Source organism: Oncorhynchus mykiss, chromosome 29 (genome assembly GCF_057628025.1).
Source record: "Oncorhynchus mykiss isolate SJ-2025 chromosome 29, ASM5762802v1, whole genome shotgun sequence".
Classification (NCBI taxonomy): Eukaryota; Metazoa; Chordata; class Actinopteri; order Salmoniformes; family Salmonidae; genus Oncorhynchus; species Oncorhynchus mykiss.
In genome coordinates this window covers 1,416,602-1,429,604 of record NC_143050.1, presented here as the reverse complement: position 1 = coordinate 1,429,604, position 13,003 = coordinate 1,416,602, and the positions used below count along the sequence as shown (strand labels likewise).

General features: G+C 45.8%; 1 protein-coding gene across 1 annotated transcript in view; it reads right to left on the bottom strand.

The window, feature by feature from the left end:
* si:dkey-175g6.2 (uncharacterized) overlaps nucleotides 1–10,158 on the bottom strand; it is a 60,795-nt gene extending 50,637 nt beyond the window's left edge. The window contains exon 1 of the mRNA XM_090226307.1: nucleotides 10,009–10,158. Coding sequence (XP_090082433.1) covers nucleotides 10,009–10,106 — 98 coding nt within the window. The 5' untranslated portion in view covers nucleotides 10,107–10,158. The remainder of the gene's footprint in view (nucleotides 1–10,008) is intronic.
* Between the last annotated feature and the right edge of the window lie 2,845 nt (nucleotides 10,159–13,003).

The window sequence follows — 13,003 nt, the reverse complement described above, 5'->3', positions numbered from 1 at the left end:
TGAAAATCTCTTCCTGTCACATTGGTATGAATGATTCGGAAGACAGGTGCAGGAATACGTAATAGTTTTTTTTATTAAGCCCAAATTACGGCGTGCAAAGGCACAGGGACGAAGACCAAATATAAACGTAGCAAAACACCCAAAACAAAAGAGCGAGGAGTCGCTCGAATAAATAACACACGCGCACAATGATCAGCACACGGGACGAGACCCGTAATCATCTGCACAATCCACAATGGCACGAAAGCCCAAAACACACAGCACAGGTACTCACCAACGGACATAGTAACAATAATGGATAGTCCAATGGAAACCACAGGGCACACTTATACAAGTACTAATCAGTGGGAATAGGAGACAGGTGTGCGTAATGAACGTTACGGAGGGATCCGTGACACTTCCCAACTGTTTTGCAATCTGTATGGCCCAGCTGTTCATTTTTTGGTCCTTAAATTAAACTGCTGCAATTAGTTGGTTGTAATTTTGGGTAGAGCAGATATTTTCATATATTTTTGTTTAGTGCAACTCCACCAATCCTATTTGTGATATAATTTACAAAGATTATACCGTTTTTTTTGTTGTTGTTGTTGTAAATAATGTTTTTTTTTTTATTATCAATTTGATTTGATAACCACCATTTTTATTGTAAAATTTGTTCTGTCTTCTCTGGTGGATTAAACTGAAATTGCAACCAATTTTCTATGGCTTGTTTTAAAAATAGCTATATTTTGGAGATTATTTTCAAATGAAACAGTGATAGGTTGTAATTTGAATAAAGTCAAAAAGGCCATTCTTGGGCACGGGATGAGCCATTCTTACTAATCTGCTGGAGAACCAGTTCGGATATAACTAGATTGTATGACTGAGGTGTTTAGTGAGAAGTCTATTGGTTTAATATTTAATCATTTCTGCCCTCTGAGTTCATATTCATTATATATATATATATATATATATATATATATATATATATATATATATATATATAGGGATGTTTAATTTTGTCTGGCTTGCCATTCCAAATAAAATTGAATATTTTTTTGCTCATACAATTTAAAAAAAAAACTTGTTGCTGGGTGTAGGCAGGCCCATAAATGTGGAGGGATCCAAATTGTGGTTTTAAAAGAAAAACATGAATCATCAGCGTACAATGACACATTTGTTTTTCAGCCCTGGATTTCCAGGCCCTTGATATTATTGTTGAATCTGATTTTAATAGCTACCATTTCGATGGAAATAATAAATAGACGTGCCGATAGTGGACAGCCTTGTTTTTCCTCTTTGCAATTTAATACTTTCTAATAAGTAGCCTATATTGAACATTTTACACCTAGGGTTACTATACATAACTTTTACCCTTTATATTGGAGATTATCCAAAATGTAAATATTGCAGACATTTATGTATACATTCCAGTTGTACTTTATCAAAAGCCTTTTCAAAGTCAGCTCTGAATAGGGATTAATAATATTTGACATTCATAATTCTATGCGCGCTGTTCATTTGGCTAGTATTTAGGCATCACAACACTGAAGTGTAAATGGTCTCCAGTTTATTAGGTGGACTGGATCTTTATATCTGTCATGTATTGTCATGTTGTGTCTTGTTTCTGTCCTTTCTCTTCACCCTGTCTCCCTCTGCTGGTCGTATTAGGTTACCTTTTCTTACCCTCCTTCCCCCAGCTGTTCCTTGTCTCCTCTAACTACCTCGTTCACCCCTTTTCCCACCTGTTCCCTTTTTCCCTCTGATTAGGTCTCTATATCTCTCTCTGTTCCTGCTTCTGTCCTTGTCGGATTCTCGTTTGTGTTTCCCATGCCTGAACCAGACTATCGTCGTGTTTGCTGCAACCTTGTCCTGTCCTGTCGGAATCTGCCAGTTCATCTAACCTTGTCCTGTCCTGTCGGAATCTGCCTGTCCATCTGAGCCTACATGTGTTTCCTCATTAAAGAAACGCTGTTTTGTTAATTCGCTTTTGGGTCCTCATTCACGTACCGTAACAGAAGAATCCGACCAAGAATGGACCCAGCGACTTCGGATCCTCTCCACTCAGCCGTCGAGATCCGGGGAGCGATGCTAGGCAGACACGAGCAGGAATTGTCTGCTGCTCGACATGCCGTTGAGACCCTGGCCACCCAAGTCTCCAACCTCACAGAACAAGTTCACCATCTCCGCCTCGATCCACCGGCCACTTCCAGGGCTTTCGAATCTCCGGAGCCCAGAATCAATAACCCGCCGTGTTACTCTGGGGAGCCCACTGAATGCCGCTCGTTCCTCACCCAGTGTGATATTGTGTTTTCTCTCCAGCCCAACACTTACTCCAGGAGCACTGCTCGTATCGCCTACGTCATATCTCTCCTTACTGGACGGGCTCGTGAGTGGGGCACGGCAATCTGGGAGGCAAGGGCTGAGTGTACTAACCAGTATCAGGACTTTAAGGAGGAGATGATACGGGTTTTTGATCGATCTGTTTTTGGGGAGGAGGCTTCCAGGGCCCTGTCTTCCCTATGTCAAGGTAATCGATCCATAACTGACTACTCTATTGAGTTTCGCACTCTTGCTGCCTCCAGTGGCTGGAACGAGCCGGCTTTGCTCGCTCGTTTTCTGGAGGGTCTCCGCGCAGAGGTAAAGGATGAGATTCTCTCCCGGGAGGTTTCTTCCAGCGTGGATTCCTTGATTGAACTCGCTATTCGCATTGAGCGACGGGTTGATCTTCGTCACCGAGCTCGTGGAAAGGAGCTCGCGTTCTCCGTTGCCCCCCTCTCCGCATCACTACCATCTTCCTCTGCCGGCTCGGGTGCTGAGCCTATGCAGCTGGGAGGTATCCGCATCTCGACTAAAGAGAGGGAACGGAGAATCACCAACCGCCTCTGTCTCTATTGCGGTTCCGCTGGTCATTTTGTCACTTCATGTCCAGTAAAAGCCAGAGCTCATCAGTAAGCGGAGGGCTACTGGTGAGCGCTACTACTCCTGTCTCTCCTTCAAGATCCTGCACTACCTTGTCGGTCCATCTACGCTGGACCGGTTCGTCAGCTTCCTGCAGTGCCTTAATAGACTCTGGGGCGGAGGGCTGTTTTATGGACGAGACCTGGGCTCGGGAACATGACATTCCTCTCAGACAGTTAAGGGAGCCCACGGCCTTGTTCGCCTTGGATGGTAGTCCTCTCCCCAGGATTCAGCGTGAGACGCTACCTTTAACCCTCACTGTCTCTGGTAATCATAGCGAAACCATTTATTTTTTAATTTTTCGTTCACCTTTTACACCTGTTGTTTTGGGCCATCCCTGGCTAGTTTGTCATAATCCTTCTATTAATTGGTCTAGTAATTCTATCCTCTCCTGGAACGTCTCTTGTCATGTGAAATGTTTAATGTCTGCTATCCCTCCTGTTTCCTCTGTCTCTTCTTCACAGGAGGAGCCTGGTGATTTGACAGGGGTGCCGGAGGAATATCACGATCTGCGCACGGTGTTCAGTCGGTCCAGGGCCACCTCTCTTCCTCCACACCGGTCGTATGATTGTAGTATTGATCTCCTTCCGGGAACCACTCCCCCCCGGGGTAGACTATACTCTCTGTCGGCTCCCGAACGTAAGGCTCTCGAAGATTATTTGTCTGTAGCTCTTGCCGCCGGTACCATAGTCCCCTCCTCCTCTCCCGCCGGAGCGGGGTTTTTTTTTGTTAAGAAGAAGGACGGGTCCCTGCGCCCCTGCATAGATTATCGAGGGCTGAATGACATAACAGTGAAGAATCGTTATCCGCTTCCTCTTATGTCTTCAGCCTTCGAGATCCTGCAGGGAGCCAGGTTTTTCACTAAGTTGGACCTTCGTAACGCTTACCATCTCGTGCGCATCAGGGAGGGGGACGAGTGGAAGACGGCGTTTAACACTCCGTTAGGGCACTTTGAATACCGGGTTCTTCCTTTCGGCCTCGCTAACGCTCCAGCTGTCTTTCAGGCATTAGTCAATGATGTCCTGAGAGACATGCTGAACATCTTTGTTTTCGTTTACCTTGACGATATCCTGATTTTTTCACCGTCACTCCAGATTCATGTTCAGCACGTTCGACGTGTCCTCCAGCGCCTTTTAGAGAATTGTCTTTTTGTGAAGGCTGAGAAGTGCACTTTTCATGCCTCCTCCGTCACATTTCTCGGTTCTGTTATTTCCGCTGAAGGCATTAAGATGGATCCCGCTAAGGTCCAGGCTGTCATTGATTGGCCCGTCCCTAAGTCACGCGTCGAGCTGCAGCGCTTTCTCGGCTTCGCGAACTTCTATCGTCGTTTCATCCGTAATTTCGGTCAGGTGGCAGCTCCTCTCACAGCCCTTACTTCTGTCAAGACGTGCTTTAAGTGGTCCGTTTCCGCCCAGGGAGCTTTTGATCTCCTCAAGAATCGTTTTACATCCGCTCCTATCCTTGTTACACCTGACGTCTCTAGACAGTTCGTGGTCGAGGTTGACGCGTCAGAGGTGGGCGTGGGAGCCATTCTTTCTCAGCGCTCCCTCTCTGACGACAAGGTCCACCCTTGCGCGTATTTTTCTCATCGCCTGTCGCCGTCGGAACGTAACTATGATGTGGGAAACCGCGAACTGCTCGCCATCCGCTTAGCCCTAGGCGAATGGCGACAGTGGTTGGAGGGGGCGACCGTTCCTTTTGTCGTTTGGACTGACCATAGGAACCTTGAGTACATCCGTTCTGCCAAACGACTTAATGCGCGTCAGGCGCGCTGGGCGCTGTTTTTCGCTTGTTTCGAGTTCGTGATTTCTTATCGTCCGGGCTCTAAGAACACCAAGCCTGATGCTTTATCTCGTCTCTTCAGTTCTTCAGTAGCCTCCACTGACCCCGAGGGGATTCTCCCTGAGGGGCGTGTTGTCGGGTTGACTGTCTGGGGAATTAAGAGGCAGGTAAAGCAAGCACTCACTCAAACTCCGTCGCCGCGCGCTTGTCCCAGGAACCTTCTTTTCGTTCCCGTTCCTACTCGTCTGGCCGTTCTTCAGTGGGCTCACTCTGCCAAGTTAGCCGGCCACCCTGGCGTTCGGGGTACGCTTGCTTCCATTCGCCAGCGTTTTTGGTGGCCCACCCGGGAGCATGACACGCGTCGCTTCGTGGCTGCTTGTTCGGTCTGCGCGCAGACTAAGTCCGGTAACTCCCCTCCTGCCGGCCGTCTCAGGCCGCTTCCCATTCCCTCTCGACCGTGGTCTCACATCGCCTTAGATTTTGTCACCGGACTGCCTTCGTCAGCGGGGAAGACTGTTATTCTTACGGTTGTCGACAGGTTCTCTAAGGCGGCTCATTTTATTCCCCTTGCTAAGCTTCCTTCTGCTAAAGAGACGGCACAAATCATCATCGAGAATGTTTTCAGAATTCATGGCCTTCCGTCAGACGTCGTTTCGGACAGAGGTCCGCAATTCACGTCTCAATTTTGGAGGGAGTTTTGCCGTTTGATTGGGGCTTCCGTCAGTCTCTCTTCCGGCTTTCACCCCCAGTCTAACGGTCAAGCAGAACGGGCCAATCAGACTATTGGTCGCATCTTACGCAGTCTTTCTTTTCGCAACCCTGCGTCTTGGTCAGAACAGCTCCCCTGGGCAGAATACGCCCACAACTCGCTTCCTTCGTCTGCGACCGGGCTATCTCCTTTTCAGAGTAGCCTCGGGTACCAGCCTCCGCTGTTCTCTTCTCAGTTCGCCGAGTCCAGCGTCCCCTCCGCTCAGGCTTTTGTCCAACGTTGCGAGCGCACCTGGAAGAGGGTCAGGTCTGCACTTTGCCGTTATAGGGCGAAGACTGTGAGGGCTGCTAATAAGCGTAGAACTAAGAGTCCTAGATATTGTCGCGGTCAGAGAGTTTGGCTCTCCACTCAGAACCTTCCCCTTAAGACCGCTTCTCGCAAGTTGACCCCGCGGTTCATTGGTCCGTTCCGTATTTCCCAGATCATTAATCCTGTCGCAGTTCGACTTCTTCTTCCGCGATATCTTCGTCGCGTCCACCCGGTCTTCCATGTCTCCTGTGTCAAGCCCGTTCTTCGCGCCCCCGCTCGTCTTCCCCCCCCCCCCCCCATCCTTGTCGAGGGCGCACCCATCTACAGGGTCCGTAGGATTTTGGACATGCGTCCTCGGGGCCGTGGTCATCAGTACCTAGTAGATTGGGAGGGGTACGGTCCTGAGGAGAGGAGTTGGGTTCCCTCTCGGGACGTGCTGGACCGTGCGCTGATCGATGATTTCCTCCGTTGCCGTCAGGTTTCCTCCTCGAGTGCGCCAGGAGGCGCTCGGTGAGTGGGGGGGTACTGTCATGTATTGTCATGTTGTGTCTTGTTTCTGTCCTTTCTCTTCACCCTGTCTCCCTCTGCTGGTCGTATTAGGTTACCTTTTCTTACCCTCCTTCCCCCAGCTGTTCCTTGTCTCCTCTAACTACCTCGTTCACCCCTTTTCCCACCTGTTCCCTTTTTCCCTCTGATTAGGTCTCTATATCTCTCTCTGTTCCTGCTTCTGTCCTTGTCGGATTCTCGTTTGTGTTTCCCATGCCTGAACCAGACTATCGTCGTGTTTGCTGCAACCTTGTCCTGTCCTGTCGGAATCTGCCAGTTCATCTAACCTTGTCCTGTCCTGTCGGAATCTGCCAGTTCATCTAACCTTGTCCTGTCCTGTCGGAATCTGCCAGTTCATCTAACCTTGTCCTGTCCTGTCGGAATCTGCCTGTCCATCTGAGCCTACATGTGTTTCCTCATTAAAGAAACGCTGTTTTGTTAATTCGCTTTTGGGTCCTCATTCACGTACCGTAACAATATCTATATATCTGGGTCCTGTTTCCGTAATAGAGAAATCCGACCTTGTTGCTGAGTCTTACATTTTTATAGGAATGGTTAAAACATGTTAATGTTTTTTGTTATATACCTCAACTGGTATGCCATCCAGCCCCAGAGGTTTCCCGGACTTCTGTATCTTTGCAGTTTCTCCTCTGTAATTCAGCCTTCACATGAGTCTGTAACTGGGTTTATTGTTTGTGTTGTTGTATCTTTATTGTTACGGTTTGAATTTTACATTTTGTATTTTAAAGTTGTTTAAAGTTATCATTTTCTGTTACTTGTTGTTTCTGTTACTGCTGCTTCTGCAAAAAAACTAGCGAGAATCCAAAATAAACAAATAAACTCTCAGACCGTTGGTCCATGAACAGCCTCGTGCCATGCTGCGCGGTGGAGCGTTCGGCAGAGTGGAGATCTAATCAGCTGTTTCTCTCCGAGCGTCACGAGACATTCCGGTTTTGCTTGAGATGGTCACAGTGATGTCATGGCGCCGTGTAGCCTACTACTGTACCAGACTACCTGACATCAAATCAATAAACAATTAAATTATGGAAATAAAGCTCAACTGACCTTCCATCGGTTCACAACAGGCAGCCTAGAGCTGTACATGGATTCCACATGGCTTCCAACAGCATTCTGGGATTATTTCACTACAGTTATTCTAGCAGAATAACTGGCTTCTAAACCCTTCTAAACCCTAAAAATAACATTTTCCCTTGACCATGGCAAAATAAAATAAAATTAACCACATATAATATATTTGAAGGCCAATACTGTATGGGTTTTAATTATATGACACCAATATCTCTCTATAATGTTCAGTCTGGGGAGCCCACTAGGTTATAGTGACATCAGTGTGGAGAACACTAGGTTATAGTGACATCAGTGTGGAGAACACTAGGTTATAGTGACATCAGTGTGGAGAACACTAGGTTATAGTGACATCAGTGTGGAGAACACTAGGTTATAGTGACCTCAGTGTGGAGAACTCTAGGTTATAGTGACCTCAGTGTGGAGAACACTAGGTTATAGTGACATCAGTGTGGAGAACACTAGGTTATAGTGACATCAGTGTGGAGAACACTAGGTTATAGTGACATCAGTGTGGAGAACACTAGGTTATAGTGACATCAGTGTGGAGAACACTAGGTTATAGTCATATCAGTGTGGAGAACACTAGGTTATAGTGACATCAACGTGGAGAACACTAGGTTATAGTGACATCAGTGTGGAGAACACTAGGTTATAGTGACATTAGTGTGGAGAACACTAGGTTATAGTCATATCAGTGTGGAGAACACTAGGTTATAGTGACATCAACGTGGAGAACACTAGGTTATAGTGACATCAGTGTGGAGAACACTAGGTTATAGTGACATCAGTATGGAGAACACTAGGTTATAGTGACATCAGTATGGAGAACACTAGGTTATAGTGACATCAACGTGGAGAACACTAGGTTATAGTGACATCAACGTGGAGAACACTAGGTTATAGTGACATCAGTGTGGAGAACACTAGGTTATAGTGACATCAGTATGGAGAACACTAGGTTATAGTGATATCAATGTGGAGAACACTAGGTTATAGTGACATCAGTGTGGAGAACACTAGGTTATAGTGACATCAGTATGGAGAACACTAGGTTATAGTGACATCAACGTGGAGAACACTAGGTTATAGTGACATCAGTATGGAGAACACTAGGTTGTAGTGACATCAACGTGGAGAACACTCGGTTATAGTGACATCAGTGTGGAGAACACTAGGTTATAGTGACATCAACGTGGAGAACACTAGGTTATAGTGACATCAGTGTGGAGAACACTAGGTTATAGTGACATCAGTGTGGAGAACACAAGGTTATAGTGACATCAACGTGGAGAACACTAGGTTATAGTGACATCAACGTGGAGAACACTAGGTTGTAGTGACATCAACGTGGAGAACACTCGGTTATAGTGACATCAGTGTGGAGAACACTAGGTTATAGTGACATCAACGTGGAGAACACTAGGTTATAGTGACATCAGTGTGGCGAACACTAGGTTATAGTGACATCAGTGTGGAGAACACAAGGTTATAGTGACATCAACGTGGAGAACACAAGGTTATAGTGACATCAACGTGGAGAACACAAGGTTATAGTGACATCAACGTGGAGAACACTAGGTTATAGTGACATCAGTGTGGAGAACACAAGGTTATAGTGACATCAACGTGGAGAACACTAGGTTATAGTGACAGCAAACCAAGTCAAGCTGCAGTAAAAGCTACTAGCCTATCAGGGTCATTTAAGCTAGCAGCCTATCAGGGCAGTAGAATCTACTAGTCTAATAGGACAGTAGAAACTAGCAGCCTATCATTGCATTAGAAGCTACTAGCCTATCAGGGCAGTAGAAGCTACTAGCCTATCAGGGAAGTTGAAGCTAGCAGCATAGCAGGACAGTAGAAGCTACTCGCCTATCAGGGAAGTTGAAGCTAGCAGCATAGCTGGACAGTAGAAGCAACTAGCCTATCAGGGCAGTAGAAGCTACTAATCTATCAGGGCAGTAGAAGCTACTAGTCTATCAGGGCAGTAGAAGCTACTAGTCTATCAGGACAGTAGAAGCTACTAGTCTATCAGGGCAGTAGAAGCTAGCAGCCTATCTTGGCAGTAAAAGATACTAGCCTGTCAAGGCAGTAAAAGCTACTAGCCTATCAGGGTGTTAAAAGCTACTAGCCTATCATGCAAGTAGTAGCTAGCTGCCTGTCAGGGCAGTAGAAGCTAGCTGCCTATTAGTGCAGTAAAAGCTAATAGCCTGTAAGGGCAGTAAAAGCTAATAGCCTGTCAGGGCAGTAAAAGCTAATAGTCTGTCAGGGCAGTAAAAGCTAATAGCCTGTCAGGGCAGTAGAAGCTAATAGCCTGTCAGGGCAGTAAAAGCTAACAGCCTGTCAGGGCAGTAAAAGCTAATAGCCTGTCAGGGCAGTAAAAGCTAATAGCCTGTCAGGGCAGTAAAAGCTAATAGCCTGTCAGGGCAGTAGAAGCTAGCAGCCTACCGGGGCAATAGAATCTAGCAGGCCAGTATTGGAAATGTTTTTCCATTTTATGAATGAAGCTGTTGTGTGTGTTGTGTCTCTCTGGCCACTATGTGCAGACCGGCTAATCGCTCTGGCTGTGACTTGCAGGCCTATCTCTTAGAAACACACACACCGAGAGAGAGAGAGAGAGACAGATGCACACTCACAGATATGCTGTTTGCGTCAAACACAAGGAAGGTGAGATGAGTCCTCCAAAACTCCTTGTAGGAGTGTTATCGGTTATCTTCGAAGCACGGCGCTGCATAGCACCACCCAACTGGAAGGGAAGTAATTTGAAAGCTGTTTGAAACGTGGTAATTTGACGGTGTGACTCATCCTAGACAACCTCTGAGAATACCTGTGATCCTCACAGGGAGGGTGTGTGTGTGTGTGTGTGTGTGTGTGTGTGTGTGTGTGTGTGTGTGTGTGTGTGTATGTGTGCGTGTGTGTGTATGTGTGCGTGTGCGTGTGTGCGTGTGTGTGTGTGTGGGTGTGCGCGTGTTTGTGTGTGTGTGTGTGTGGGTGTGCACGTGTTTGTGTGCGTGTGTGTGTGTGTGTGGGTGTGCGCGTGTTTGTGTGCGTGTGTGTGTGTGTGTGTGCGTGTTTGAAGAAGAAAGGGAAATGTGAAATGAGAGGTTTGAGGAATTCAGTATGGTGACATTACCCGAGGCAGAAAAACATGTTTGTAACAAGACCAATACAGTCACGTTCGTCTGAGACTCCTCGGGGGAGTGACGGCTTTTAAACGCTTCAGTTAACCCCCCACCTCTCTCTCTCTCTCTCTCTCTCTCTCTCTCTCTCTCTCTCTCTCTCTCTCTCTCTCTCTCTCTCTCTCTCTCTCTCTCTCTCTCTCTCTCTCTCTCTCTCTCTCTCTCTCTCTCTCTCTCTCTCTCTCTCTCTCCCTCCCACTCTCTCTCTCTCTCTCTCTCTGATCGTTCTATCCTCTGTAGCTGTAATGGAGAGACTGTGCAACAGAACAGACATCCTCTCTCTCTCTCTCTCTCTCTCTCTCTCTCTCTCTCTCTCTCTCTCTCTCTCTCTCTCTCTCTCTCTCTCTCTCTCTCTCTCTCTCTCTCTCTCTCTCTCTCTCTCTCTCTCTCTCTCTCTCTCTCTCTCTCTCTCTCTGATCGTTCTTTCCTCTGTAGCTGTAATGGAGAGACTGTGCTACAGAACAGACATCCTCCCTCTCTCTCTCTCTCGTCCTCCCTCATATAGCTACGTTCATTTAGTTCATGATATGTTATGACTGGACAGCTCATTTCGCTCAGAACATCATTATGAAAACGAATCCTTATATTTTATGTTGTTCGGTCACACACACGCATGCACAAACACACACACGTTTAAACCTCAACCCTAAACCTAACACCTAAGCCTAAAACAGCCCTTTTCACACATGTAGTCTGGCCCTCTGATTGGTTTTCTACACTATGCGCTTTATTCTGGGGTTTAATAATAAATTACATTGTTTAGACAGTCATGTTATCTAGCTATCTAGCTAGCTAAAAATCTGATAACTTGACCACTCGCTAGGCTATGCACAAATGTGGATATGGACACATCGAGAACCGATAAGGAATAGGCTGCTCAGAGATGTGCTTTGAATGTAGGCTGCGAGAGTGGGGTGTGTGTGTGTGTGTGTGTGTGTGTGTGTGTGTGTGTGTGTGTGTGTGTGTGTGTGTGTGTGTGTGTGTGTGTGTGTGTGTGTGTGTGTGTGTGAAAAAGAGAGAGTGTCTGCTGTAAGTTAGGAACATTGATCAGAGGGAGTAGGTCTACTGAGACATTGATAAGAGGTAGTAGTCCTACTGAAACATTGATAAGAGGTAGTAGTCCTACTGAAACATTGATCAGAGGTAGTAGTCCTACTGAAACATTGATAAGAGGTAGTAGACCTACTGAAACATTGATCATAGGGAGTAGACCTACTGAAACATTGATCAGAGGGAGTAGACCTACTGAAACATTGATCATAGGGAGTAGGCCTACTGAAACATTGATCAGAGGGAGTAGGCCTACTGAGACATTGATAAGAGGTAGTAGTCCTACTGAAACATTGATAAGAGGTAGTAGTCCTACTGAAACATTGATCAGAGGTAGTAGTCCTACTGAAACATTGATAAGAGGTAGTAGACCTACTGAAACATTGATCATAGGGAGTAGACCTACTGAAACATTGATCAGAGGGAGTAGACCTACTGAAACATTGATCATAGGGAGTAGGCCTACTGAAACATTGATCAGAGGGAGTAGGCCTACTGAAACATTGATCATAGGGAGTAGGCCTACTGAAACATTGATCAGAGGGAGTAGACCTACTGAAACATTGATCATAGGGAGTAGGCCTACTGAAACATTGATCAGAGGGAGTAGGCCTACTGAAACATTGATCATAGGGAGTAGGCCTACTGAAACATTGATCAGAGGGAGTAGACCTACAGTGACGTTTGTGTTGTTTAATTATTTAGTGTCTAAGACGTTAGGGGAGGGTCCTAAGCTGACATATGGAATTGTTTTAAGATTATCATACTACAGCTGACACATGGAATTGTTTTAAAATGATCATACTATGGATAGTTTAGCTATTTTATTATTATTTTTAGGACCCTTTTAGGTATAAAAACAATATGCTAAAAAATGATTTGATAAAATATAGATTTTTACTCCCAAAGCCCATAAAAATTCATTCTTAAACAACAAAAATGACAGTTCCAAAAATGTATAATGAGAAACACATTTTTGGAGTGTCTATTTTTTCCACATATTTGTTTTGAGTAGCCACAAACCTGCCTTCATTAATTCCCATCATGTTTTTCAACCGGTACTGGGTACCTTCAGACGTGTCTCGTTTCGTGTTCATCAGAATGACCCCTTTCCACAATGGGACCCTATTAGTTTGAAGCCCAAACGGTTCGTTGGCACATCAACGGCACCAACTTCAGATGACAATTGTAAGGGGTCGTAGAGCAAAAACAGAGAACAACATCATGTTCGTAATAGCTTCCCCTTTCCATAGTAGTTTGTAGATCAAACTGTTTTTTTTTTTTTTTTAGAAGCGTTGAATTTCTGGAAACACCGCTCTAGCCTTGGATGGATTGGGACATAAAAACAAACTCTCTAAACTGATGAGTTTTTATGGGGATTTGTTTTCTTATGTGACTTAGA